The sequence below is a fragment of the Musa acuminata genome, chromosome BXJ1-6 (genome assembly GCF_036884655.1).
Source record: "Musa acuminata AAA Group cultivar baxijiao chromosome BXJ1-6, Cavendish_Baxijiao_AAA, whole genome shotgun sequence".
NCBI classification, from domain to species: Eukaryota; Viridiplantae; Streptophyta; class Magnoliopsida; order Zingiberales; family Musaceae; genus Musa; species Musa acuminata.
This window is the reverse complement of record NC_088332.1, coordinates 9,947,955-9,971,976: the sequence shown is the minus strand read 5'-3', so window position 1 is coordinate 9,971,976 and position 24,022 is coordinate 9,947,955. Positions and strand designations below refer to the sequence as shown.

Genomic DNA, 24,022 nt, shown 5'->3' with positions numbered 1-24,022 from the left:
ACAGTGGAATGATATGAAAATGTGTGTTATAAACCATTTTGATTACAGCAAGCGGACTGATCAAACTTCTTCTGTCTTGGCAAATCTACAGGACGAGAGTTTGTGTAGCAAACTCTGATATTAACAACCCAACTGATGTTGTCATGAGAAAGGTAGGACAAGAAACTGTACAAGTTAAATCGTTAAAACATTCAACCTCATCGACAGAAGGTGAGAGAACAAACCATAAACTGACTTTACAAACAGGCTCATCGAAGGCGGTACGAAAGCATCAGCATGAGGCAATGGCCCGCTCAGCTGAAGTCGAGATGCGGAATTTTGGCGGCTCGTATAACCCAGACACAGGTGGCACAGGCTTGCTAAAGAGGTAGATCCTGAACAAGTCGAGGGCTTCGCGCATCCAATCATACCGACAGAGTGCATATGCTTCTTCCAATGCCACCTGTTTTAGGACCAGCCAATTGTGTTAGGAATAAAGATCAAAAGCATCTCAAAATTTGCAGTTGATTTGCCTACTATGTGAAATGAAGTACTAGCAGATACCGACCCATTTCCTGCCATGCATTTTCTGCTCGGGCCAGTTGTCCAGTTCCTCAGTGACCTCCAAGGCAAAGATGTGACCTCTGCAACCTCCTTCCTGGCTGCAAGTACCTTGGCTGCTCTTGCTTCTAAACACCCAATTACCTAGCTCGATTTCCTAAACATGGATCAACACAACGTTTTTAAGAGAGAGAAAGAAAGGGAGAAGTAGATAATAATTAGCACTGATTGCATTGATGGGGCATAGAAAACATCTGTTCTGTTTGGACTAGCTTTCATGAAGAAACACATAGTAGGAATTTTTTTTTTGTTAGAGATAAGAACAAGAACACAAAGTAGGTTTTATTCTTTTCCCCTCATCTTTGATCCTTCCAATGAATTCATGTTGCTAGTTTTAGGACTTTTACACTAATGTCACCTCCAGTCTGTAGACATTTATGGTGTCATCCAATCCAAGTTGCAGCCGGCAACATTATCTGTCTATTTGGTGAGTAGCTATAAAAGCCATGATGCCTCCATGACAATGATATGAAAAGACCAGTTATGAAGCATTCACCACATACTTGTATGATAATATTTGCTTGTTCTTTTTGTGATCCAAGCGACACCCAAGTTATAGAGCTGAATCTCTAAAGAAGATTAAAGACAAGGCCATTTCTTTCAAACAGGTGACCTGTGGGGCCGAAATTGTAAGGCCATTACTAGGAACAGATCATGTCAGATGTTGTAGGAATCAGGAGAACAAGAGGCATATCACATGCACAGTAGGTGGGTAAGGCAAATATCAACTATATATGAAGATCCAAAAGTGATTGTTCGCGATAAGTATGATAACAGTGAATGATTTAATGATGAGTAATATTCCAGAACGTTAATTACACATTTTTTTTTTCAAAAATTGAAGCATGAAGCTTAGATATATGCCACTGGCAAGTCAACATCAACCCAACTTTAAAATCACAGATCAGCAACTAGCTGCAGAAATTAAAAGCAAGAAAAGAGGAGCTTAATTTTGTCACATAAGGAATCTACAAACTTCAACCCTATCGAGAAAAAAACGTCTCGCTCACACAGGATTCATTTAGCAGTGAGTGAAATAGTTGTTCATTTTCTATAATGGCTCTTATCTGAGTCAGTATTGACCAAACATTAATTTCATAAGGACCCCGCCAATTGAGCAAAAGACAGATTTGCATGGAAGACCATGTCTTTTTTCTTGAGGTATGAAATCAAAATAATGATAGAAAGCACAAAGTTAGGATAATATCCAATGCAAAAAAAGGAAACAATAACAAACCTCCAAACTCCACTAAGATATGGTTGTTTGAACAAAGAATGACTTTGTTGTTGTGCATCAATTTTTGTCATCAAGCATAAAATTTTGGATACTGATACTTACATCTATTATTCCCCTAACTCCTGCTTCCTCCAGAGCTTCCCGGCATGCTGCTTCGCATACAGTCTCATCTGTCTCCCAGCCACCCTACATCATAGTATTAGTGATCAGTAAACTGTACAAGCCACACTTGAGATTTGAAGTTCACAAGCGGTTCTCACCTTTGGGAAGACAAAGTCATGCCGACCCGGTGAACTGATCATGAGGACTTCCACTCCATTTATCAAATCACCAGATTGGTTGTCGGGTTTCCCAATAATCTTGTAAGGAATGCATCTGATCACACCAGATGAGACAACAGATTAAAAAATAATTAAGGCATGGAAATTACATCAAAATTGGATACAAGTTTGTCTTGAATTGTGTTATAATTAATCCATTTAACATAAACAAAGGCAGTATTACTCTCAAGAAACAATTAGATATGTCAGTACTCTTCTGTTTCAGGTCAGATAGGAACTCCTCATCTGGGATAAGAACAAGATCATTGGGCGATGCCCCACTGATGTGGCAAGTGGTGAGGCTGGTTTTATATATGAACCAAAATAAAAATAAAAATCAACTTATTGAGCATAAACATGTAAATAGTTGGGAGCCTGAAGGAGTGAAGAATAAATAAAAAAAGGATTACTGTGTCACCAGAGGCCAAAAAAACCCTTAATATTGACATGTCATTTTTCCTTTGTAACTATTATATTATATTTTTTGTTACTGATATCTAGTGCCAAGATTTAATTTACATATCTCCTCTTTAATTTGTATAAAGAGAAATTTTTTTTGAAGTTTCTGCCTACTTCTGTTCTTGATAAAGAACCACCATCCTGCTTCCAACAATTACATCACCATAAGGACAATTTACCAAACACTTGACAGGCGTAAGTAAAGTCCTCATCATGACACAGTTGCTAACAGAATCAAACTGTTGTTAACCTCATCTCATCAAAATCTGAAGTGCCAAAAGAAAAATATCCTACAACATCTAATTACCCTCGTCCCTACCACTCCCATCCACCTCTCCCTTTCCTCTCGATTCACAACAAAATTACCTTCCACGAGTAGCGCAAGAAGGTAAAGAAACATAGCAAATCAAGATTTTGATCTCAAGAACCCAAATTTCAAGAAAAGTTGAGAGAAGGGAACCACAAATACCCTGCGACGAGCCGGAGCTGGTTCTCGTAACGCTGCAGGTGACGACCCTTCCGAGCTAGCAGAGGCGCAGGCATGATTCAGTGCGGAAAAAAAAGCTTCCGACTCTAGACAACACACGTAAAACCAAACGAGAAGAGATGAGAGAGCGCCAAAGGTATCGACTTGATAAAGGAGAAACGACAGCTGTGGGGGCGCCTCACCAGAGATTACAGACCGGTTATAGATAAAACCCAGGCCGCAATAATCGCATCCATTCCCACTTCGGAGACCGAATCCAATTGCCCAAAGATTACGACCTCTCCTCCCTAGAGGCTTCGCCACGAAGGCATCCGGAGTTGGAAGGGTATTCTAGAACCGATAATCTCGTGGAGCAGCTGCTGCTGCTACCGCTACCGCGTCCACCGCCACCTCGGCGCCGTATTTAATGCCTGGCGGGTCAAGCAAACGGCCCAAAGATCACATCTTTCTGATAAAAAAAACCGACTTTATCAAGGTCTCGAGAGGAGGATCCGCCCAGCATCGACGACGGGGGAAGACGAAGATGGAATCGGAGTGGCCAGAAGCGATGTGGAATATTGGGGGGCTTCTCGAATGAGCCGCAATACCCTACGAAACAGAGTGCATCAGAACAGAGGCAAAGAGGGCCATTTTTTGCGGCGGGACCGAATCAACTCTGGTATACTTTTTACGCCATGGATACGATAGAGAAGGCACCGGAGGGAGATAGAGAGTTGACTTACTGTTAGATCTTCTGGAAGATACCATTCTCGGAGAGAGAGAGTTGACTTTGATTCACCGTCTCTAACTTCTTGCTTAAAAAAAATTATTTAGTCTTTTTTTTTTCTCTGATTTGAAGTAATGCGATGTTGTGATTATACTCTTTTTTTTTATATACAAATCAATATGTTGATCTTTCTCATATTCGACGCATTGACACGAATCTCATCCACTAGATTTATATTTAATATTAATGAGTGGTACGAAAAAGTAGAATTAATCTCGTTGCTAGTTAAAAGATTTTGATTTTTCATAATTTAAATTTATAATAATTATCATGAACATTAATATTCTATTTCTCATTGTTGGGTCTAAGCCATACGTGTATTTTGATCGATTGATACGTTGGCTTGGATCGATTGATTTAAGCGAGTCTAAATCTAATTTATTAAAAAAAAAGTTGAGAGGTGCACCAGATATAGGTGTGCTAACGGTCGAAAACAAATAAAGAGATAACATGTTCTACAATCCTAATTATTGATCTATAATTTATTCTCTCTAAGATATTTTTCTATTATACCTACTCGATGAGTTCTAAAATTTTACTTTTATGAAATCTATTATAGTGATAATGATACGTTATTGTTGAGCATATTCTTTATATTATTATGATCCACTAATTATTCTGGAGAAGGTTTACTATAAACATGTTATCATTACTGGTGATAGTGAAAAGTTTTAAGTGGACTACGATATCGTGATTTTTTTCGTATTGAGTTTTTCATATAAAAATTTGGTGTCTCATTTTGTGATTGATTTATTATTCTACTATTTATGCTGCTATGAATAATATTTATTTTTGATAATAAATTTATATTTTGAAAAAATATTTTACTATTATAGTTTTTCCCTACGCTCATGTCATCACCAAATACACCAATATTAAAATATAATATTTATTTAGAGATTCATTTTTAGTATTCTCTAAACACTTGATTACGTGGATGATGAGAAAAAATAACAAAAAGAAGCTATTCAAACATAACAGAAGGGTTATCGATATCATTGTTTTAATATAGTCTTGATCTATGGTGTTTACTAAACCTATGACATTGACGTATGAGGAAACATCGATTCTATTCTCTCTATCGAATAACAATCAAAATCTCTTCCAACGACATGACATGCAATCGATTGTTGGAGTCGATAAACTAAAAAATAAGATTTTTTATCGTCATCCAAGAAATAAATTACTCTATTAGAATGATATTGATACATGAAAATGATATGTGAATTATCAAGTGTCACGCTAATGCTTACCCAACATTCGATCAACATATAAGGGAGCATCCGATGAGTACATTTCATGAGAAATAATGTACAATGGCTCCGATGAAACCTTTCATATTCGGATAACTTGTAATTATTTGATGAAAATATTCACGATGAAACAATTAGTTGTAAGGCTGCAAAGATACGTTCATTTAGTCTCATTAAAAATAAATTAAAAAAACTCAATACAAATTATTATTATTAATATAAAATAATTTCTAACTTAAATATTAAATAAATATTAGTTCTTCTTCTTCATATCACTTGATCTAACGTAATCTTGTTGCATAAATTGACAACCAAATTGAGTTTACGATCGAAAGATATGACAACATATAATGATCGATGATAGATACTAATAGAGTATATTTTGGCTCCTAATGAATCACCATCGACGTCACACGCCACCTGCCACAAATCCGACGCCATACGCCATCAGAACCCTAGGATGCACACCACGTTGGGTCCCGTATTAATACACTGTGCAACATGACTACCCCGAGAGCTTGGGGCGGTGCTGTCTGACGCCGCTCAGGCACCCCCAAAGATGCCAACTCATCAGAGAAGTCGCTTCACCCCAATGAAAGTCAACGGCCACGTCAAATCAAGGCGGAACCAATCCTTGCACGATGGTATAAAAACCCCTATTCGACACTCGGTCAGGGGGAGGAAAAAAGAAAAGGAGAAAAAGATAACACTCGACTGACTTGCTCGTCGGAGGGGCCAAAGTCGAGAAGCACCCGACGAAGACCATTTTTGTAGGGAAGCGGTCACCCTCGAGCAGCGAGCGTCTCCACCCAGGAATCACCATCCGGTACGTAGAAGGAGTGCGGCCCGTCGGCCCGGATCCTGACCAATGCCAATTAGCACCCCTTCCCGAAGGCGCGACCGCGTCACAAAGACAAGTTGTTAACCACCCCGGGGACGGAGGGACGTGACTCACATCCACTCACGAGGGCCAAACCGACCCCATCGGTCTGACTCTCGCCCGAGACGGTCAAGAGACGTAGCCACCTTATCATCTAACTCAATCCACTAAAAGTTCCTGACATTGGCTCGCGGACCTAACCGTGTTGACTCACCGACCACGATACTTTTGTTCAGATACTAAACACTGATTTAATGTAAACAAGACTTTAGAAAATATAAATAAATCAAATGTAAACCACATCACATCTACATTAAAGCTCCTTTTTTTTTTTTTTTGGTGTGTGTGTGTCTCTCTCTCTCTTACCAAAGTATTTGTGCCCAATTTAATTCCATCCGAGCAACCACCCTTGGCTTCTCTTAATGGAAGTATCTTTGGATAAGCAAAAGATTATTTTCATTCAATTGATATCTTTGAATGTTTGTTTGTATATAAAAGTAATATAACTAAAGCCTAATCAAGATAGATTAGCTATGATCTTCCTAAAGCATTGAGACTGAATGATTATATAAATTTACATCGATATTTTTATATATTATGGGTAACATAGGAAATATTTCTCTTTTTTTGAAAAAAAATCTTAATTATAATTATTCAATTTTGAATTTTCTTCTAATCATAAAATTAAATATGAATAACTTTTTTTTTTTTTTTGAAACAAGGGACTCTAGAGTGAATAGTTTTGTACGAGGAACTACCGAACTCAATCTTTTGCTATCGTAGCTATTTAATTGAGAAATTAGACTCCCAATGAGGAAGTTTAGATTAGCTATCTAATCGAGGCATACTCTATTATTATTATTATTATTATTATTATTATTATATTTAGATATATATTGATGAATTTTAATTCTCGTGATAAGTGTATTTAGTCTTTGTTGAACCCTCGTTCTCTATCTCTTCTAATCGTAAGTCTTTTCGTTATTCATGTAACATTCAGATCAAATGATAAGTTACGTTGATATTTTCACATATTTTATGAACAAAGGAACGTATAATTTTTTTTTTCTCAAGAAGAATCTTAAATATCATTTTTTCAATTCATCTCTAATCAAAAAATTAAATATGAATAATTCGTTCCTTTTTTTTAAAACAAAGGGGTGCTTTTGGATTATGTAATTCCCTTAAATAATTATATCTTCTCCGTTATATTATATCTCTAGAGTTAATTATTTTTTTATGAGAAACTACTAAACTTTCATAGTTATATATATATATATATATATATATATATATATATATATATATATATATATATATATATATATATATATATATAAATATAAAACCGCCATTCTCAACATCTCTTCGTCCGCTCAAAGAATGTATATAACTGCTCCCCTCTCACTCTCGCTCCCTCTCGGTCGAGCCCTCGCCGCAATGGCGGTGGCCTCGCCCCTCCGCACGTGGCTCGTCGCGGTGGGGTGCGCGTCCTCCTCCGCCGCGTGCGACCACGACCGGCCGGGGTCGAGTTGGAGGCGGATGGCGGCGATCCCTGCCGGCGGCCGCGACTCCACCACGCTGCGGGTGATCTCCGCTCCCTGCAGCTTCCGGATCCCGGGCCTCGTTAGCTCCTGCCTCGCTTTCGAGCCTGCGCCGACGTCAGCGGCTCCGCGTCGCCTGAGGGCAACCGACGGCGGTTTTCTCCACCCGCTGCCTCTGGTAGTGTGCATTCTTCAAAATCCCGTCTCTTTAATCCTCTCTCCTTTCTGATTTATTTGTTCGTTTGTCGGAAGCTCAATACCAACACATCTCGATTTCTTTGTTCCAAGTATCCGTCTAATAAAACGAGATCTGTGATTTGGTTCCAAGATCGGCGTCACATTGCGTCCACGAGGATCTCCCTTCCATTAATGAACCGAAGGAACAATATCGATAGTGAAAGCAGACCCGGTTTAAGATCTGTTTCTTTTGTTTGCCTCACATGATAGATCAAATGCGAAGAGTCTGATCTTCGCATTCGATCAGGCTTATTTAATCACATCTGGTGGTATCTTTTTCTTGATTGCGGTGGAAAGCACGGAAACGAGTGCATAGCTACTGTGTGATGGGCTGCTCTATTTCCAGACCATGCAAATTAGTTCTGTTCTTGTTGAATAGCAGGTTAAGACTTGGATCTTGTCGTGAAGTGATCGAGTGATGCTGTTCTTGTTGCATATTGTGGAATGCAGGACCAGCGATGACAGTTGCTTTGGAGTCAGCTAAGGAAGTTGGAGTGAAGAAAGGGCATATGAAACAGAGGAGGGTTGTTGTGACTGGCATGGGTGTGGTCACACCTCTCGGCCATGATCTGGATACCTTCTACAGCAACCTTCTTGAAGGTGTTAGTGGCGTAAGCGAGATTGAAACATTTGATTGCTCCAGTTTTCCGACGGTATATCTTCTACTAAACAAATAGCTTGATATCTTAAGATAATAACTAATACATTCTAATCTGTCTATTTACTGCTCTTAAGAACTGGATAGGCGAATGGGGTTAATTTAGTAGACCAAGAGATTCATAGGAGTTCCTGATAACAAACTCTTTTGTAGAGGATTGCAGGGGAAATTAAATCTTTTTCTACAGATGGTTGGGTGGCACCTAAATTGTCAAAGCGGATGGACAAGTTCATGCTTTACTTACTTACCGCTGGCAAAAAAGCATTGGAAGATGGTGGAGTCACAGAAGACGTCATGAGCCAGTTCGAGAAAACAAGATGTGGTGTGCTAATTGGGTCTGCAATGGGTGGGATGAAGGTATGCCTTTTATTAGCATATATCTGAGTTGATATGCTCTAACTTTAGCACTGGGAAGGTTTTGTCTTACACTTTCTATGACTTCCAATATTATCAGGGATGGGTTGTTGCATTTGTCTAATGCTGTTCTGTGAATATTATACTTATTATGGTATTTCATGTTTCAGGTATTTAATGATGCGATTGAAGCATTGAGAGTCTCGTACAAGAAGATGAACCCCTTTTGTGTACCCTTTGCAACCACAAATATGGGATCTGCTATGCTTGCAATGGATCTGGTGCGCCGATTGACCCATTCTTGGAAAATTCTCTCGTGTGTCATAAGTGTTTGAAAAATATCTAAATTGGATGTCCTATGTTCTTTTTATCCTTAGGGTTGGATGGGCCCGAACTATTCAATTTCAACTGCATGTGCAACTAGTAACTTCTGCATTCTGAATGCGGCAAATCATATTGTACGAGGTGAAGCTGTAAGTTGCCCACTTCTTCCCATTGTTGGTTAACGCTAGTATTTTGGAACTCATGTCATGCATTTCCTTCTGTCCAAATGTTGCAGGATGTGATGCTTTGTGGTGGATCTGATTCAGTGATCATACCCATTGGTGTGATTTTTCAGCTGAAACTGTCATCTTTTGTGATTGTGATGAACAGTTTTTTACATGCGTAATGCTACATTGTCGTTAAATTTTTTGCAGGATTAGGTGGCTTTGTGGCATGCAGAGCACTTTCGCAAAGAAATAATGATCCTGCCAAAGCATCACGCCCTTGGGATGTTGTATGTGTATATTACTCTAACTTCTTATTTCTAAATTTGCTGAGACTTTTCTGCATAATTTTTGTATTGATGGTCTCATTTTTGCATTGTATCACTAAAAAATATTAAAAACTTGAATACCGACCAATACCCTGACTTGGTCCAGTGCCGGTCCTCGGTAGGACCAGTAAATACTGGTTTGTACAGATCAGTACAATTTGATATTTGATTCCTTGCTTAGTAGTTCACTAATTCATTATTTTTATTTCTATATCAGATGTAGGAACTCAAGTTTTCTTGTTGACTCGATGATTATTAAGATCGTGATGGATTTGTGATGGGCGAAGGGGCTGGCGTGCTACTGCTGGAAGAACTTGACCACGCTAAGGTCAGATTCATACTGTCGAATTTTCACATTTATCTCTTGCTTGTAGTTGTTTTTTGGATCTATCTATTTTCTTTCATTCTCTACAGCTAAGGGGAGCACAAATCTATGCAGAGTTTCTACGAGGAAGCTTCACTTGTGATGCTTATGCTTATCATATGACAGCCACGTCCCGAAGGTAACCTATTCTTTCATCGTGTCGTGATGTAAAAAAACTTGTTTTGCCGTTGTTGTTCATCTTCTTTTTATGCTCCTAACAATCTCATGGCCTGTGTTTATCAGGGACAGGTATTGTTCTCTGCATTGAGAAGGCACTGTCAGAATCGGGAGTATCCAGAGAGGATGTTAATCATGTAAATGCTCATGCAACTTCGACACTCTCTGGTGATTTAAAGGAATATCAAGCTCTTATTCATTGTTTTGGCAAGAACCCTAAGGTGTGTGATTAAGGTTTAAAATGTCTTACTGCTTTTATCATGTAACCTAACTAAATGTTGCAGCTTAGAGTGAATTCAACAAAATCCACGACCAGTCACCTACTGGGTGCCGCTGGTGCAGTGGAAGCTGTTGCTGTTGTACAGGTAATGATCCCTGGCTGTTGTTAGGCAGATACGAAAGCAATCTTTTTTATTAAGCAGGGTTCCTTGTGGGCAATTTAGGAGTTTTCTTACTCAAAAAATAATAATACTAGTACAGCCACCTGAGTGATGTATCCGTATCTGTTTTCACATTATTCAATCTCTTGTTAAGCTAGATCCCTGCTTGTTTGAGTATTCTTTTGCAGGCTATTCGAACAGGGTGGGTTCATCCAAATATTAATCTGGATAAACCAGAGGAAACTATGGTACGTGTACATCTTTCCTCCTGTCACTACTAATATGTTGGTTCACATTCACAATGATTTTTCACACCTCCAATCATGAAATAAAGGAAGAAATATATATATATTCAATTACTAAGGACTAGTAAGTATGATGAATAGATTTGATGACTGTTAAATGAAAGCGCTGACAAAAATCAGCGACGATTTAGTGCTCTTTCAGTTAAAAAAAGGGAAATCATAGGGTGGTCATAAAGAGCTTTATTCCGTTCATATTCTTAGAGATTTAACCGGGGAATGGCCTGTATATTTCTGTGATTTAATTCAGGATGTGGATATGCTAGTGGGGTCAGGAAAGGAAAAGATTGATTCCTTTGGGTTCGGCGGGCAGAACTCATCCATCCTTACAAGTAATAGTGATACGGTGCAGATCAGTAGTATTGGATAGGTCGTGTACCCTAGGGTTTATTTTTTTGTTTGTTTAAATATTGGTGTTGATTTGATATTTGGGCAAAGAACAATCGAGCTGGAACAATTTTTTTACTATTATAATAATTTTCATCCTAATAATTTTTTTTTGCCCCGTCTTGTGGAAAGGAACATTAGTTTGTTTGTTTGTTTGTACATGCATCTGAGATGCTGTCAACACCAGTGCTCTTCCAGGGAAGCACTCGACCTGTGTTTGACAAACGCTGGATGCCAAACACCAGCGAACTAAAAAACGTTTTGCCCCTCCTGATGATGATCTGAAATGAATGCAACAAGTCAGTCACTCTCGTTGAAGGTTCACTTTGATGATTCAGTTGTTTTTTTAGTATAAATGGACCAGGTCAAGTTTAGGTGGTTAGATTCAACCACCTTGTCGTTGTTGCTAATACTTACTATGGTCAAGTTTAGGTGGTTAGATTCAATCTCCTCCAATCCAGACCATGATCCCAGATGATCCCGCGCTCAAAATCCACACAAAGAACACCAACTTCAAGAAAACGTACTCTGTTTTACCAATTGCCCCGCTTAAGCTCCAGCCCTCCCTCCTTCATCCCAATTGATCATCGACGTAGATCGATGCGTGCTCTCAGTGACAATGACCGAATACCAGTCGGAGTCGGAGTCGGAGTCGGAGTGGACTACATCATCATCAACATTGCAGTCAGAGTTGTTGTTGTTGACCCATTTTCTTTAATTGCCTGATGTCCAAGCTGCTGTGTTATCCTTTTCAACCGATGGCAATGGCATCGAGCAGATGCAGTGCTTAAACCGGCACCCCAGTTCTGTTTCTTGTTCAACCTTTTTCCCTCCGATGCTTACGCATCCGACACATATTTGCCCAACCAAAGTCACGCTGACTTTGAAATTGTCCAGCTCCCGGTCATACATACATATATATAGCCAAGCCACTCAATTGGCGTAGGAGAACATCAACTTCTCCAACATCGGTGGCAAGAAATTCATGGATATCAAATATTATAAAGGCACCGTTCAAGTCAAAGGTCATACGTAACCATTTGGGATGCAGTGGAACCACTCATCAAGTTGTGACTGGTTTGACATTCTGCATCCCAGGTTGTTCGGTGCATGGATGCCCCGTGTCCACCCTGCCATGCTCCGGCATCAGGGCGAGACATTGGATGCATGAGATTACAACATGAACACATGTCGAACACGGTAGACGCACCTTATCGCCATCTGTTCTTGTTTGAACATGGAAAATGTTCTGGGAACAAAAATGGAGTCTTCTCTCTCTCTCTCTCTCTCTCTCGATTTATCTGCTTGAAGACAGACAGTCGACCGTAGAAAAGATTTATTCTGTGACGATAGAACTCAACTTTTATTTATTGACTACACGTAAAGAGTACAACAAATCAAAAGATGACATGCTTGGATATATATGAACCTTCTTCTTCTATGTGATTTTTGCCTCGTATATTCAGTGATCAATCTAACACATCGTCTTGCTCGCTTTTGTCTTCTTTGTAGTCCTGGTTGTTGTATGCACCGAATGCCTCGGATATCCAGTTCCGTTTCCTCCATGAACTCCAACCCATTTCCTCGCACATCTCGTCGCTGTGGTTGATGCTGAAGGTGGAGATGCAGTGGCGGCGGTAGAATCTGGTGGTCCTCTTCATGACCTCTGTCTCCTGGCTGCTCTGCCGGAACATCTCCTCCACGCTCGGCAACTCGAAGTGCCCCTTCAGCAGCCCCCCCAGCCATTTGCACCGCAGCTCCGACGTGTGGAGGTTGGAGACGCTCTCGATGTACCCCACGAAGGCCATGTGAGGGATGAGAGGGTGAATCGTTCCCCTGTCATCGATCGAGCATTGAGCCAACTGTTTCGGATGATTAAGAAGAAGAGAGAGCACGCACCTGTACAGGGGCATGACACCGGCTGAGTCCACTATCAACCCACGGTACGGCTCCGGCAGCACCGATCTCAGCTTCTTCTTGCCGTCAAACCCGGTGGCCAGCAACACCACATCCGCCTCCAACCTGGTGCCGTCGTCCAAGACCACACCACCTTCCCAGAAGCACCACCGGGATGACTTCTTGAACAGGATCCGTCCTTGGTCGGCCTCCGCGAAGAAGTTGTCCGGCAAGATGGCCATCTGACACGACGCGTAGTCCTCCACGAAAGGATGGTCCGGTTTCAGCCCGTACTTCTCCAGCGGCAGCTTCCATGTGAGATAAGACTCGATGAACTTGGAGACCCCTCTCCTCTGTGGCGAGACACATGAAGCTCGAGATCATCGTCACCACAACAAAAGCTACAAATCAATGAGCGAGCGAAGACGCATTACCACAGGAGACAAGAGGTGGCAGGCGAGGGATCTCAACAGTCCCTGATTTGGCCTCTCGTGGAGGAACTGAGAAAACCTGGTCGAGAAGAACAGGAAGAAGGGTAGACCCCAAATAGAGTAAGAGGGAACAGTCCAATGAAGCGTCCTTATCACCATCGTGCATGCCTCACCACCCGGCCCTTCACCCCAGACAAGATTAAAAAAGAGAGTCAACGATACGCTAGAAAAAGCTGTTGACTTTCGGAAAAGTCTTTAGTCAACCAATAAATATATCGGATCGCTTGCTGTGTCCCTGAATCCGGTGATCACAAGGATTTTAGTCAACCATTCAATTTTTTTTATTTCTTTATTTTTATAAAGTGGGAGGAGATTATAAATATGAAGAGAGTCAAGTTAATTTTTAGTTAATTTTTTTTTTTATTTCTTTCACGTGTTGACTTTGAACACAATCTAAATATTTATGTCTACAAAGAGATTATAAATATTAAAAGAGTCGAGTGAATTTATAGTCAATCAGTCAACCTTTTATTTCTTTTATGTGTTGACTTTGGACATAATTTAAATATTTATGTCTGCGAAGAGATTGTAAATATTGAGAGAGTTGAGTGAATTTTTAGTCAACTAGTAAAATTTTTATTTCTTTATATGATGATTTTGAATATAATCTAAATATTTATGTCTACGAAGAGATTATAAATATTGAGAGACTCGAGTGAAATATATATATATATATATATATATATATATAGAGTTTGACCATAATATTTTGGGTTGAATTGATATCTGATCAGTGCTTTTACCTCGATTGACTGCAGCACATTCGACTGCCAAGTCAATGGCGGATTTCTTGTAGCCGATGACCACAACCTTCTTGTCCTTCATCAGAGTCTCTGCGGCCTCCTCGTCGAGCTTGCAGTAGTCCAGCGAGTGCATCACCTTTCCCTGGAAGACCTCCGGCCCCTTTCCCGGAGGGAACTCCGGCATGTTCGGCACGTCGCCGTACTTCCCGATGCACATCACCACGAACTCAAACTCGTACCACTGAGACACAACCAAGAAGAAAAGGTCGGCTGATGGATTCGGAGAGGGAAAGGGAGTGCGAATTTTAAAGCAGCAGAGCCACCTGGACAGTGCCGGACGGGCCGGACACCACGCCGACCTCCCACAACGGTCGGTCGCCCATGGCCTGCCGCTTGCCTCCCCAGAGCTGCGGGAACCCGGCGTTGCCGCCGTCGCCGAGGAACCGGACCTCCACCACCTTGGACTCGAGGCGGATGAGTCTCCACAGGTCGAAGCGGGTGGCGTAGCCGTGCAGGTACTCCAGTATCTCGGCGTGGGTGGGGAAGCTCGGGTCGGTGCGGTCCCTCCACTCGTAGTCGGAGAACTCGTAGTCGGGCCGTGGCGTCTGCAGCCTCGTGGAGCGGAAGGAACAGTGCTTCCACACCCCTCCTATCGAGTCCGTCGCCTCGAAGAGGGTCGGCTCCAGCCACCGGAGCTCCTTCGCCGTGGCGAGCCCGCTAATGCCTCCCCCTATGATCGCCACCCTCGGCTTCCCGCTCTTCTCCATCCTCCCTCTCTCTCTCTCTCTCTCTCTCTCTCTCTCTCTCTCTCTGAGATGAATGTGGTGTATGGAGAGCACAGGAACAAGAGTATATATAAGCAATATGGCACGTGACCTGCATGTGGACGTACATGGCAAGGCAATGAGAGATTGGTGTGTGGTTTTCGGTGGTTGACTTTGTTGTATATTAGATCAGCATTTTGTGTATGATGAACCTTCAAATCCAATACTTACCCCTATCAGTCCTAGTGATGACTCTACCCCACACATCCGCAGGAAGAAGAAGAAGAAGAAGAAGAAGAAGATAAAACCCTAGTGAGAACACAAAACTTCTCCGTACGCATACAAGCTCTTGAATTCTACTTCTGAGAACAGGTCATTTTGATGCTGCATGCAAGAATTCAAAGCCTCATCTCGTATCTCTGACCACAACCAAGAAATCTTGAGCTCCGTAAGTACCTGTGTGGGTGTAATGGCTCACATGCGGTAGGGAGGGATTGATGGGAAGGTGGCATGTGATTTCCATGAAACCGGCATGGTTTCAAAGTTGGAACATGGTGTTCCACGGTTTGAAACTGGCAGAACAAAACCTAATGCCCACTGGGGGTTGACTTCTAGACCGCCACCAGCAGCAGCAGTAGCAGGAGTCTCTGTTTACTTGCATTCTTTTTTGTGTGGCGTTAGATTTGGTGGTGGGTTGACACCTTCCCATCTACTGAAAGTTTTCCATGGCTTTGGTGAGCTCAGAAAGCTTGTCATCTTCTCTCACGTACAGAAAAAGGCATTTCTTTGTGCCTATGGGATCTGATAGCTTATTCTATGGGGACACTCGAACCAAGTCCTCATGTGTCTTCTGCATGTATTCCCAAGTATACCTCGATCATTTACCAAGGGTTCTGTACTCACCTTTCATTTTGGCTTCACCTCCGACACATCAGTGTGTGTCTCTCCCTCTCATTGTCTCACACGCATATGTATGTAAATCCAAGCAATCACCTGTAAGAGAGAGAGAGAGAGAGAGAGAGAGAGAGAGAGAGAGAGAGAGAGAGAGAGAGATTTCTTGGGTAATTACTTGACGATATCATAGGTAAGACGGGACTCGAGACGTGATATTCGGACGCGTACTTGTACTCTGCTTTTTCCTATCCATTGGCAATAAATTCCTTGTAGCACTGGATGTGATTTGTGGAACACTTGTTCTTGTCATCTCGGATGCGTGGATTTCAATTCTTGGGACCATGTTGATCTCGAACTGACTTCCCAGTTGCGAAGAATGTTAAGAGACAGGATTTGACAGTATGCTTTTGTGTGATTCAAAGCAAGGAGTAAAACGTGACGGAAGCTGATAAAGAAACGCCGCCTGAGGCTAGCTTTCGTGTCTCCTCTTCTTGAGCAGAATTCTTGTTCTTCGCACGGGTAAACTCGAGGTGGCTTTCTTCTGCAGAACAGCGCACTGCGTGGTCTGTAAGATTCGATGGGAGAGGAGGGGAACTTTGAAGAGAGGTTGGAATTCTCATTCTGGAAGGAGCAACGCAGAATTAAAGTGGAAATTTTGTGGAGCAAATCTGCATTGACCGATGCCGCAACTTCCATGTCTCTTCCGAGATCGCATTCGGTAAAGGAAAGAAGAGAACAGAAGGAGAAACCTCGAGGACAAACGTCGATGGAGGAATGTCGATGTCCAAGCTCTGTTCCGCCATCATTAAAGGGGTCGTCCAAGCTGGACTCTTTCCGGGAACCTACTGCGACGGCTGGCATTTTGGATGGCTCCTGCGCTGTCTCGAGAAGGAAGAAGAGGGAACATCCTTTGACAGAGGCGGCGTGCCACCAACGACGACACCACCGCACAAGCACAAGTGGCTCCGAATGCGGGTCGTAGTAGCCAACATCGGTCACCACAAAGGGATGGCCTGACGCGAAGCTTCTGTCGTTGAAGTCAGTAAAAAGTGTGGAATGTCACAGGAGTTTTGGGGGAATATGATCTTTGGCATGGAAAAAGGGCTTCTGTCTTCGACTGGAATGGTGATTATTGTTCCAAGGATGTTTACTTTTTTCTCTGAGCAATTCCAAGCTTTTCTTGTCATCACTGAGTAGGAGGAGGAGGAAGAGGAGGAGGAGGAGTTGGCAACAGGGGAACTCCAGGAACCTTCTGCATCAGACTTGGCAACTTCCGCTGCCTCTTCTTTTACGTGGTAGCTCAAGTCTTCGTACCTGACGCAATTACCTCCTCCTTCCAACGTGACTAATAATATAGCACATGGATAATGAATGCTGCACTACAAATCATAAGGTGCAATGATAATAAGACAAACCATTTTAATTTGAATACTTTTCTAAATAGGGATGTGAAGAGAGCAGGGAGTCTCAATATTCTTCGAATTTTTAATTATTTTTTTAAAAAATTATTATTATTAAAAAATAATTAATAATATTAAATTTTATTTAAAAAAAATAATAATAATAATAAATAAATAAAATTATTAACTATTCATCCCTATTAATTGAATGTGTTAGCTTAGTCTAGACTTCGACAATATATCCGTAAGGTCGATTCGATCAAGGCTTAACCTAATCTAACTCGAATCAGGTGGACAACTGACTTGTTATAATTTATTTATAATCGTATAGATAATAAAAAATATTCTTCATATTTATTTATTCATTCGGTATAATTGACATCTCTCAATTTGTGAACCTCTTTCGATACAGTTGACATGTCTATTTGTGAACGTCTTTCTACGACCGCTGTTGAGTGTTGTCAGTTGGATTAGGACTTACGGTTAGACCGCTAGCCGTGGCTTCTATTTGTTTGATTGATGCCTTGACCAAAGGCCCCATAGACTTGATAGAAGAACCCTTAATTGCCTGTTCAGATTGGGATCTATTACTCTCTTTTCTGCTAAAATGAATATTTGATGTTAATTTTTTTATGATATTTTGTCATGTAAATGTGATTGTTTCTCCTTTGAATGGCTTCTAATTCAAATAAAATTAATTGTTCACATTGCTGACCACAAATCGGTGGCAAACAAGTCTTGTTGTTTGGCGATGGTGACCGAAGCTTAATATGAAATGTTAGGAAAAGAAACAGTCAATATACAAGTTAAATATAATGATTCTAGACAAGCTTAGATACTCATTACTGGTCATTGGTTCATCCATCCACAGTTCTTCATCAAGTCTTGCCATGGCTGGAGCAGAGTTCAAAGTTGATCCATAGTTAAATCCATAATTCAGACAACAAAATTACCCCAAGACATGATAAGAGAGAATCCTTAGTGTTATTGAGATGTGAAATAATCAAATATTGAAAGAAAAGGCTATGTGTACTATCATTGATATTCTACAATCTCCCAAGGCTGTTCGTTGATCAGAGACAGAAATAAGCCTGTAAGAAAACTAGGCTGAGGATGAGCAAGTTCACCGGTGAGGTTACAATGTAAAATAAGCGCACAGAACTCGAGTTCTTCATCAATGCCTGCTGGCAACTAAGTTGGAAAGGAATGGTTTGTAACCATGGCCAACTATTGAAATTTCACCACCGATATGTTCATAGAGATAAAACGAAATTAGAGGTTCGATGAACCATTACGTGCCCAAGTTCAATGTTTAACCAGTAAAACAGCTACGCAACAGGCTCAAGTATGCTATTACAATGAACTACAAAAGGAACTTACATAAACTCGAACCAAAATATATCGACATGTACAAGCGCATGCCATGATGAACAAAATACTAGCTTCACTTCTCATTCTCCGTTGTATGACATGAGAATGTCAGGTTACAAGTAATTCAAGAATGACACAAAACTAGTCGCTGCCCAGGGTTCAACCTCGACGAGGCTAGTGAGCCAGCCCTTCTGCAAACAATCCACCGACTCGGTTAATATTACTACAGAGCAGTTGTTTACTTGCAATTAGATATCTATTACTAGAAATGAGATACAATCTTTGAATTGGACGATTTACTTAAAGACAGTTGCTTGCAACTTATCACCGACGACTACAAACCGAATGTAATTTCAGAGTTCACAAGATAAACACAGATACAATATAATCATTTGGTAGTCTGCACTTCTTCAGATATCTGTTTATTTAATTGCCTGCATTTTACGAGTGTAATAAATTCATCCAATGGACTTTGTAGGATGAAAGTGATCAAGAAGCACAACCAAGAAACGATAAGAAAGACAACCATGGTCAAGAATGGGTCGTGGTGTCGATAGGGGTGGCAAGGGGAAATCAGCATTGGTGATCGAGGAGTGGCAGAAGTGGTGACTCTAAGTTGCATAATGAAATCTCCTAATTCCATACACACCATAAGTGATGAACAAGAACCATTCTGAGGCCACTTTCTCCGTCACCTTCGTTGTCAATTTGCCATTACATCCACAATTCATCAAAAACAACGATCAAGAAGTCCACCCGAATGAACACAAAAAACTAATCTTGACAATAATACGAGCCTACGTCTCTATACCTTGGAAGCGACAAGCCTCGACGAGGAATGCCATGGTAGCCCCTCCGTTTGAACACCAACCCGAAGCTTCCATCCTGCAAAGGAAGGAAAGCAACTCGCTCCTGCCACCGCACATCCATACGGCTGCAAGGCCGCCATTACTCCCCGGACAATTTCACACCTGAAATCTTAAATTAAATTAAGCACAAAAGAACCGTCAAATCTGAAAATTTTTCGGCATTCATAGACAAATTGAGCAGTAGCACGACGAAATCCAAGACCTGCACTGATCTCGACGCCAAATAAACTAAAAGAATCGAAGAACCGACGGCAGGGAGAGGGAAGAACATCGAGCGGGCAGCGACAGAAGATGAAACCCCAGCGAGAGAGAGGGGCACCAATCCCGGTCGGATGACCAAGAAGGTTGTGATGTCTCTTGGAATCATATAATAAACCAGTTCCTTTGCCTTGAGACGGAGCAACATTTGAGGCGAAGGGGTTCGGCTTGGCACCTTCCGATGCGAGATTAAAATGCACCGCAGGATTCAAAAGATGCGGATTAACGGGTTTATGCTCGATGAAGGAAGCGAGAGAAATAAGCAACAGTATATACTAACTATATGGCAAGCAATATAGTTAACAGTATAAACTAACTTCATCAATACATGACGATTTCGAGCGAACGATCGGCACATCCAAACTGTAAACGACACCATCAATTGAAACAGCAGGATAGCTTCAAGCTGAGTCTTAATCACCATAAACGCAGCAAATAAAAGCAAACACATTGGCATGCATTCGCCAAGGCCTCCGACGCGGGCGGGTTCCAAAACCCTAGCGGCCGACCGGGTATCGGTCGACGCAGTCGAGCCAAGGGTTGCGGTTCGGCCTCCGCACTCGCCGCATCGCCTTCCACACCGCGCTGTTGCACTTGAAGCCCGACCCGAACGCGATCTGCCACACCCGGTCGCCGCCGCGCACTCGGCCCTTGGCTTCCAGGTAGGCGAGCTCGTACCAGATGCTGCTGCTGGAGGTGTTGCCGAAGCGGTGGAGGGCGGCGCGGGACGCCTCCATGTGGCGGTCCTCGAGCTCCAGGTTATTCTGGAGCGCGTCCAGCACCGCCTTGCTCGCGGCGTGGATGCAGAAGTGCTCGAATGCGAGCTTGTAGTCGGGAATGTAAGGTTTGGTGGCGGCGGCGTTGGCGGAGTCGGCGGGCTTGGAGAAGAGGTGGCGGTGAAGAAGGGTGGCGAAGAAGAGGAGCTGCTCGGAGAAAGGGAGGACGAGGGGACCGAGGGTGGTGATGTTGGCCTTGAGTGCGTGCCCTCCCACCTCCATGAGGTCACGACTGATGGAGAGGCCCTTGATTCTTTGGTCATCCTCCTCCTGATACACACACCTGAGGAAGAGATCGCAGCCCCAGTAGCTTATCAGTACATGAGAAACAGGAGGTAGCGTGCTAACCTGGTCCGGCGACGCCACAAAACCAGCTGTCGCTTTGGAGAGAAGAAGTTCTAATTGTGCTCGTTGACGTATCACCAACCATCGGTGCTATGATTTCTTTGTGTGCAATGTGTGTGCAAGCAATGAACGTTATCCGACCACTTGTTCTGTTGTCATTTAATTTCGGCTCAGCTGCGACCTTAAATGCTATTAGAATTAGGTGAACTTAGTAAATGTAGCTCAGCTGCTAAGTACTGACTCTCAGCTAACCTCTTTGATCCTCCTGGTTAGATTAGATCTCAAATTGCACCATGAATGCTATCTACCATCAACGTGAAGGAGGCTACAGCAAAGGTAGATGGATACCTGAAGCTCCGGTCGTCGGCGCCCTTGTGGGTCCTCACGATATGCTCGAGGCGGTATTTGGCCCGGCGGAAGTCTCGCCTGCGGTTCGAGAGCAGCACGGCGGAGCACCCCATGCGGAAGAAGCAGTTGGGTATGAGCATCGACCGGTTGCGGCCGGTGTACCAGGTGAAGGACACCGCCTCGGTGCTCACCACGACGGCGTAGCTGCTGGGGTTGGCCTGCAGCATGTCGCGGGCCAGGTCGAGCGCGATGATGCCGGCGCTGCACCCCATGCCGCCGAGGTTGTAGCTCAGTATGTTGCCCCGCATCTTGTAGTGGTTCACGATCATGGCGGAGAGGGAGGGCGTGGGGTTGAAGAGGCTGCAGTTGACGACGAGGACCCCGACGTCCTTGGGCCGGACGCGGCACTTCTCGAAGAGCTCGTCCAGGGCGCTGAACATGGCCATGGAGGCCTCGGCGCGGCCTTCCTTCATGGTGGCGCAGTTGCCCGTGGAGAATACGGACTTGGGCACGTAGGTCTCGTCGCCGATGCCGGAGGACTTCAAGATCCGGGATTGGAATGACAAGCTTTCCTCGTCGAATTTGCCGGACTTCCTGGCCATCTCTATGAACTCCGCGTTGGACGCCTGAGAAAAGCAGAGCACGTATTGGTGCAGTCCGGTGTACTGGCTAAACTCTTGAGTCTGGTACAGAATCTAAGATCTGTGGAAGTGCTGACAACCATGGAGGCGAGCTTGCAGGAGTGTGCCATTACCTTCAGATCATCGGAGGGTCGGTAGCAGGCGAAGTCGACGAGGTAGATGGGCCTGGGCTTAGACATGAAGTAGACGGCAATGGTGAACGCGAGGACGCTGAAGAAGGCAAGTACAGTGGCGAGATCGTAGCTCGTCTCCTCCCACATCTTCCTCCACAGCTCCTCCCTGCTCAGACTTCCCACCTCGGCACTGAACACCACCACCAGCACCGGTATCGTGGCCAAGTACACCGCATGGCTGATGAGGTAGTGGTACCCCAGCTTCACGTACTTGAGGTTCACCGACTGCAGAAAGTCCGGCAGCCTCCGCCGCACCCTGACTGAGAAGGTCGGCGATCCCGCATCGGGACCAGAGGCCTCGATTCCCCTGTTCACGATCTCCGTCGACAGAAGCGTGTGCTCGCCTGACATCCTCTCTCTCTCTCTCTCTCCTCTTCTCCACTCCTTCTCTCGAGAAGAGGCTGTGGGTTGTGTGGTCGAGGAGGGGAAGGCTTTGTATAAAGAGGGAGGTGGGTGAGTGAGAGTTAATGTTCGCACCAACCCGAAGAGTGTGTAGTTGGATAAACATCAATTTCCATTGAATGGAGGTGCAGCTGTTTCCAATCAAAATGATTTTTCTACATTTGAGGTGTGCATAGCTTTCTCTTTCATACCTCCCCTTCGCTACTAGAGGCCATGCAGACTCCATCAACCAACTAAAAGACAACTTTAGCACGAACTCATTGACTCATTATGTATCAAAACTATAGGAATTTAGTTGACTAAAGATAGCTTTAAATCTCAGTTAAAATGGGACGAAATGACTTAGAAAGACCTTATATTTCCATACTTGAAAACTCCACCACATGGCCTCCCATCCCAAAGTTTCTGTCATGATATGGGTAAGAAAGATTATGGCAGTCCTTTTCCTTGCACAAGTCATAGTCTAACAGAGTTTGGAATGGAAGAAGAAGAAGAAGAAGAAGAAGAAGAAGAAGAAGAAGAAGAAGAAGAATACTTATCCTCGAGGCTTCCCTTTCCTCGCATGCTGCATGCCTCGACGAAAAGAAAGCAACAGATGCAAGCTAGGAGATGGACTCCCGATCCATGCATCAGACCACACCACCTTAAAGGACAGTTTAACAGCAAAGCGATGGAATCCACCGATGCCAAGACGAGAGACAAACTCTCGAGGAGAATAATTCCCCTCAGTAAATGCAGGAGGAGTTTAGTGGCATGCAGCGGGTTCATCGAGCTCCGTCAACCACTGTTTATGAATGGGCAACAGCCAGAGATGAAACCGATATGTCTGCAACATGCACTCGGACATGGTTGCCGTGTTTGTTGGTGGTTGAAAGATTAATCCAAACAATAAATGTGACACCGACATGGCCTGCTCAATCAACACGTCCCACAATTAGGAGAAGTGCAAGTTGTAACAAAGCTAAGCCTCACGAAATAGATCGAGAGCCACACGCGTCCTTCGTTCTACAGACGAGCAAAAACCATTTGGCTTCGTATGGTTTGGCAGAAACTTCAGTGGGAACCGCTGCAGCTTCCTTCCCATCGTCTCTGTTACTGCCCGAGAAGATGATCCCATGACGTGAGATCCTACTTTCCCTGCGACCGCACAGCGATTGCATGTATGTGAAGGCTTGTAACTTAAATTAGAGTGGTCATATACATCATATATTTATATGCTTCCAAGGGTATATATAATCATTAAAATGGGATTAGCAATAGCAAGCTTCAATTAATTAGACCCATCGTGACACATCGTGTCACCGGATTTGCCTAATTGAATTGAGAGGGTGATGTGTACGTTTGATATGCATGTGAAACTTGTCTAACCATATCCCACAGTTACCTCCTTCGTTGATTCAATTGGGTCAAAGTCAACATTTTGATTTTG

General features: G+C 42.9%; 3 protein-coding genes and 1 pseudogene across 4 annotated transcripts; 1 reads left to right on the top strand and 3 right to left on the bottom strand.

Moving 5' to 3' along the window:
• Nucleotides 1–9: 9 nt before the first annotated feature.
• On the bottom strand, nt 10–3,745 carry LOC135583134 (nudix hydrolase 12, mitochondrial-like). 2 transcript variants are annotated; one of them, XM_009405912.3, is made up of 6 exons: nt 3,286–3,745; nt 3,086–3,189; nt 2,098–2,212; nt 1,940–2,023; nt 548–697; nt 10–442 (listed from the first exon to the last, which is right to left on the bottom strand). In XM_009405912.3, the coding sequence occupies exons 2-6, from the start codon at nt 3,157–3,159 to the stop codon at nt 272–274; spliced, it is 594 nt and encodes a 197-aa protein (XP_009404187.1). In that variant the 5' UTR covers nt 3,160–3,189; nt 3,286–3,745; the 3' UTR covers nt 10–271. The 2 variants fall into 2 exon arrangements, with proteins under 2 accessions (XP_009404187.1, XP_065043090.1); XM_065187018.1 differs by lacking the exon at nt 3,286–3,745 and having other exon boundaries at nt 3,086–3,264.
• A 4,463-nt stretch (nt 3,746–8,208) lies between these two features.
• Nucleotides 8,209–11,335, top strand: LOC135676156 (3-oxoacyl-[acyl-carrier-protein] synthase II, chloroplastic-like; annotated as a pseudogene).
• Nucleotides 11,336–12,576: 1,241 nt separating this feature from the next.
• Nucleotides 12,577–15,158, bottom strand: LOC103987576 (probable flavin-containing monooxygenase 1). Its single transcript, XM_009405909.3, has 5 exons — nt 14,676–15,158; nt 14,353–14,593; nt 13,553–13,731; nt 13,122–13,471; nt 12,577–13,058 (listed from the first exon to the last, which is right to left on the bottom strand). The coding sequence occupies exons 1-5, from the start codon at nt 15,117–15,119 to the stop codon at nt 12,692–12,694; spliced, it is 1,581 nt and encodes a 526-aa protein (XP_009404184.2). The 5' UTR covers nt 15,120–15,158; the 3' UTR covers nt 12,577–12,691.
• Nucleotides 15,159–20,167: 5,009 nt separating this feature from the next.
• On the bottom strand, nt 20,168–22,596 carry LOC135676155 (3-ketoacyl-CoA synthase 10-like). Its single transcript, XM_065187017.1, has 3 exons — nt 22,132–22,596; nt 21,378–22,003; nt 20,168–20,967 (listed from the first exon to the last, which is right to left on the bottom strand). The coding sequence occupies exons 1-3, from the start codon at nt 22,540–22,542 to the stop codon at nt 20,406–20,408; spliced, it is 1,599 nt and encodes a 532-aa protein (XP_065043089.1). The 5' UTR covers nt 22,543–22,596; the 3' UTR covers nt 20,168–20,405.
• Nucleotides 22,597–24,022: the final 1,426 nt, after the last annotated feature.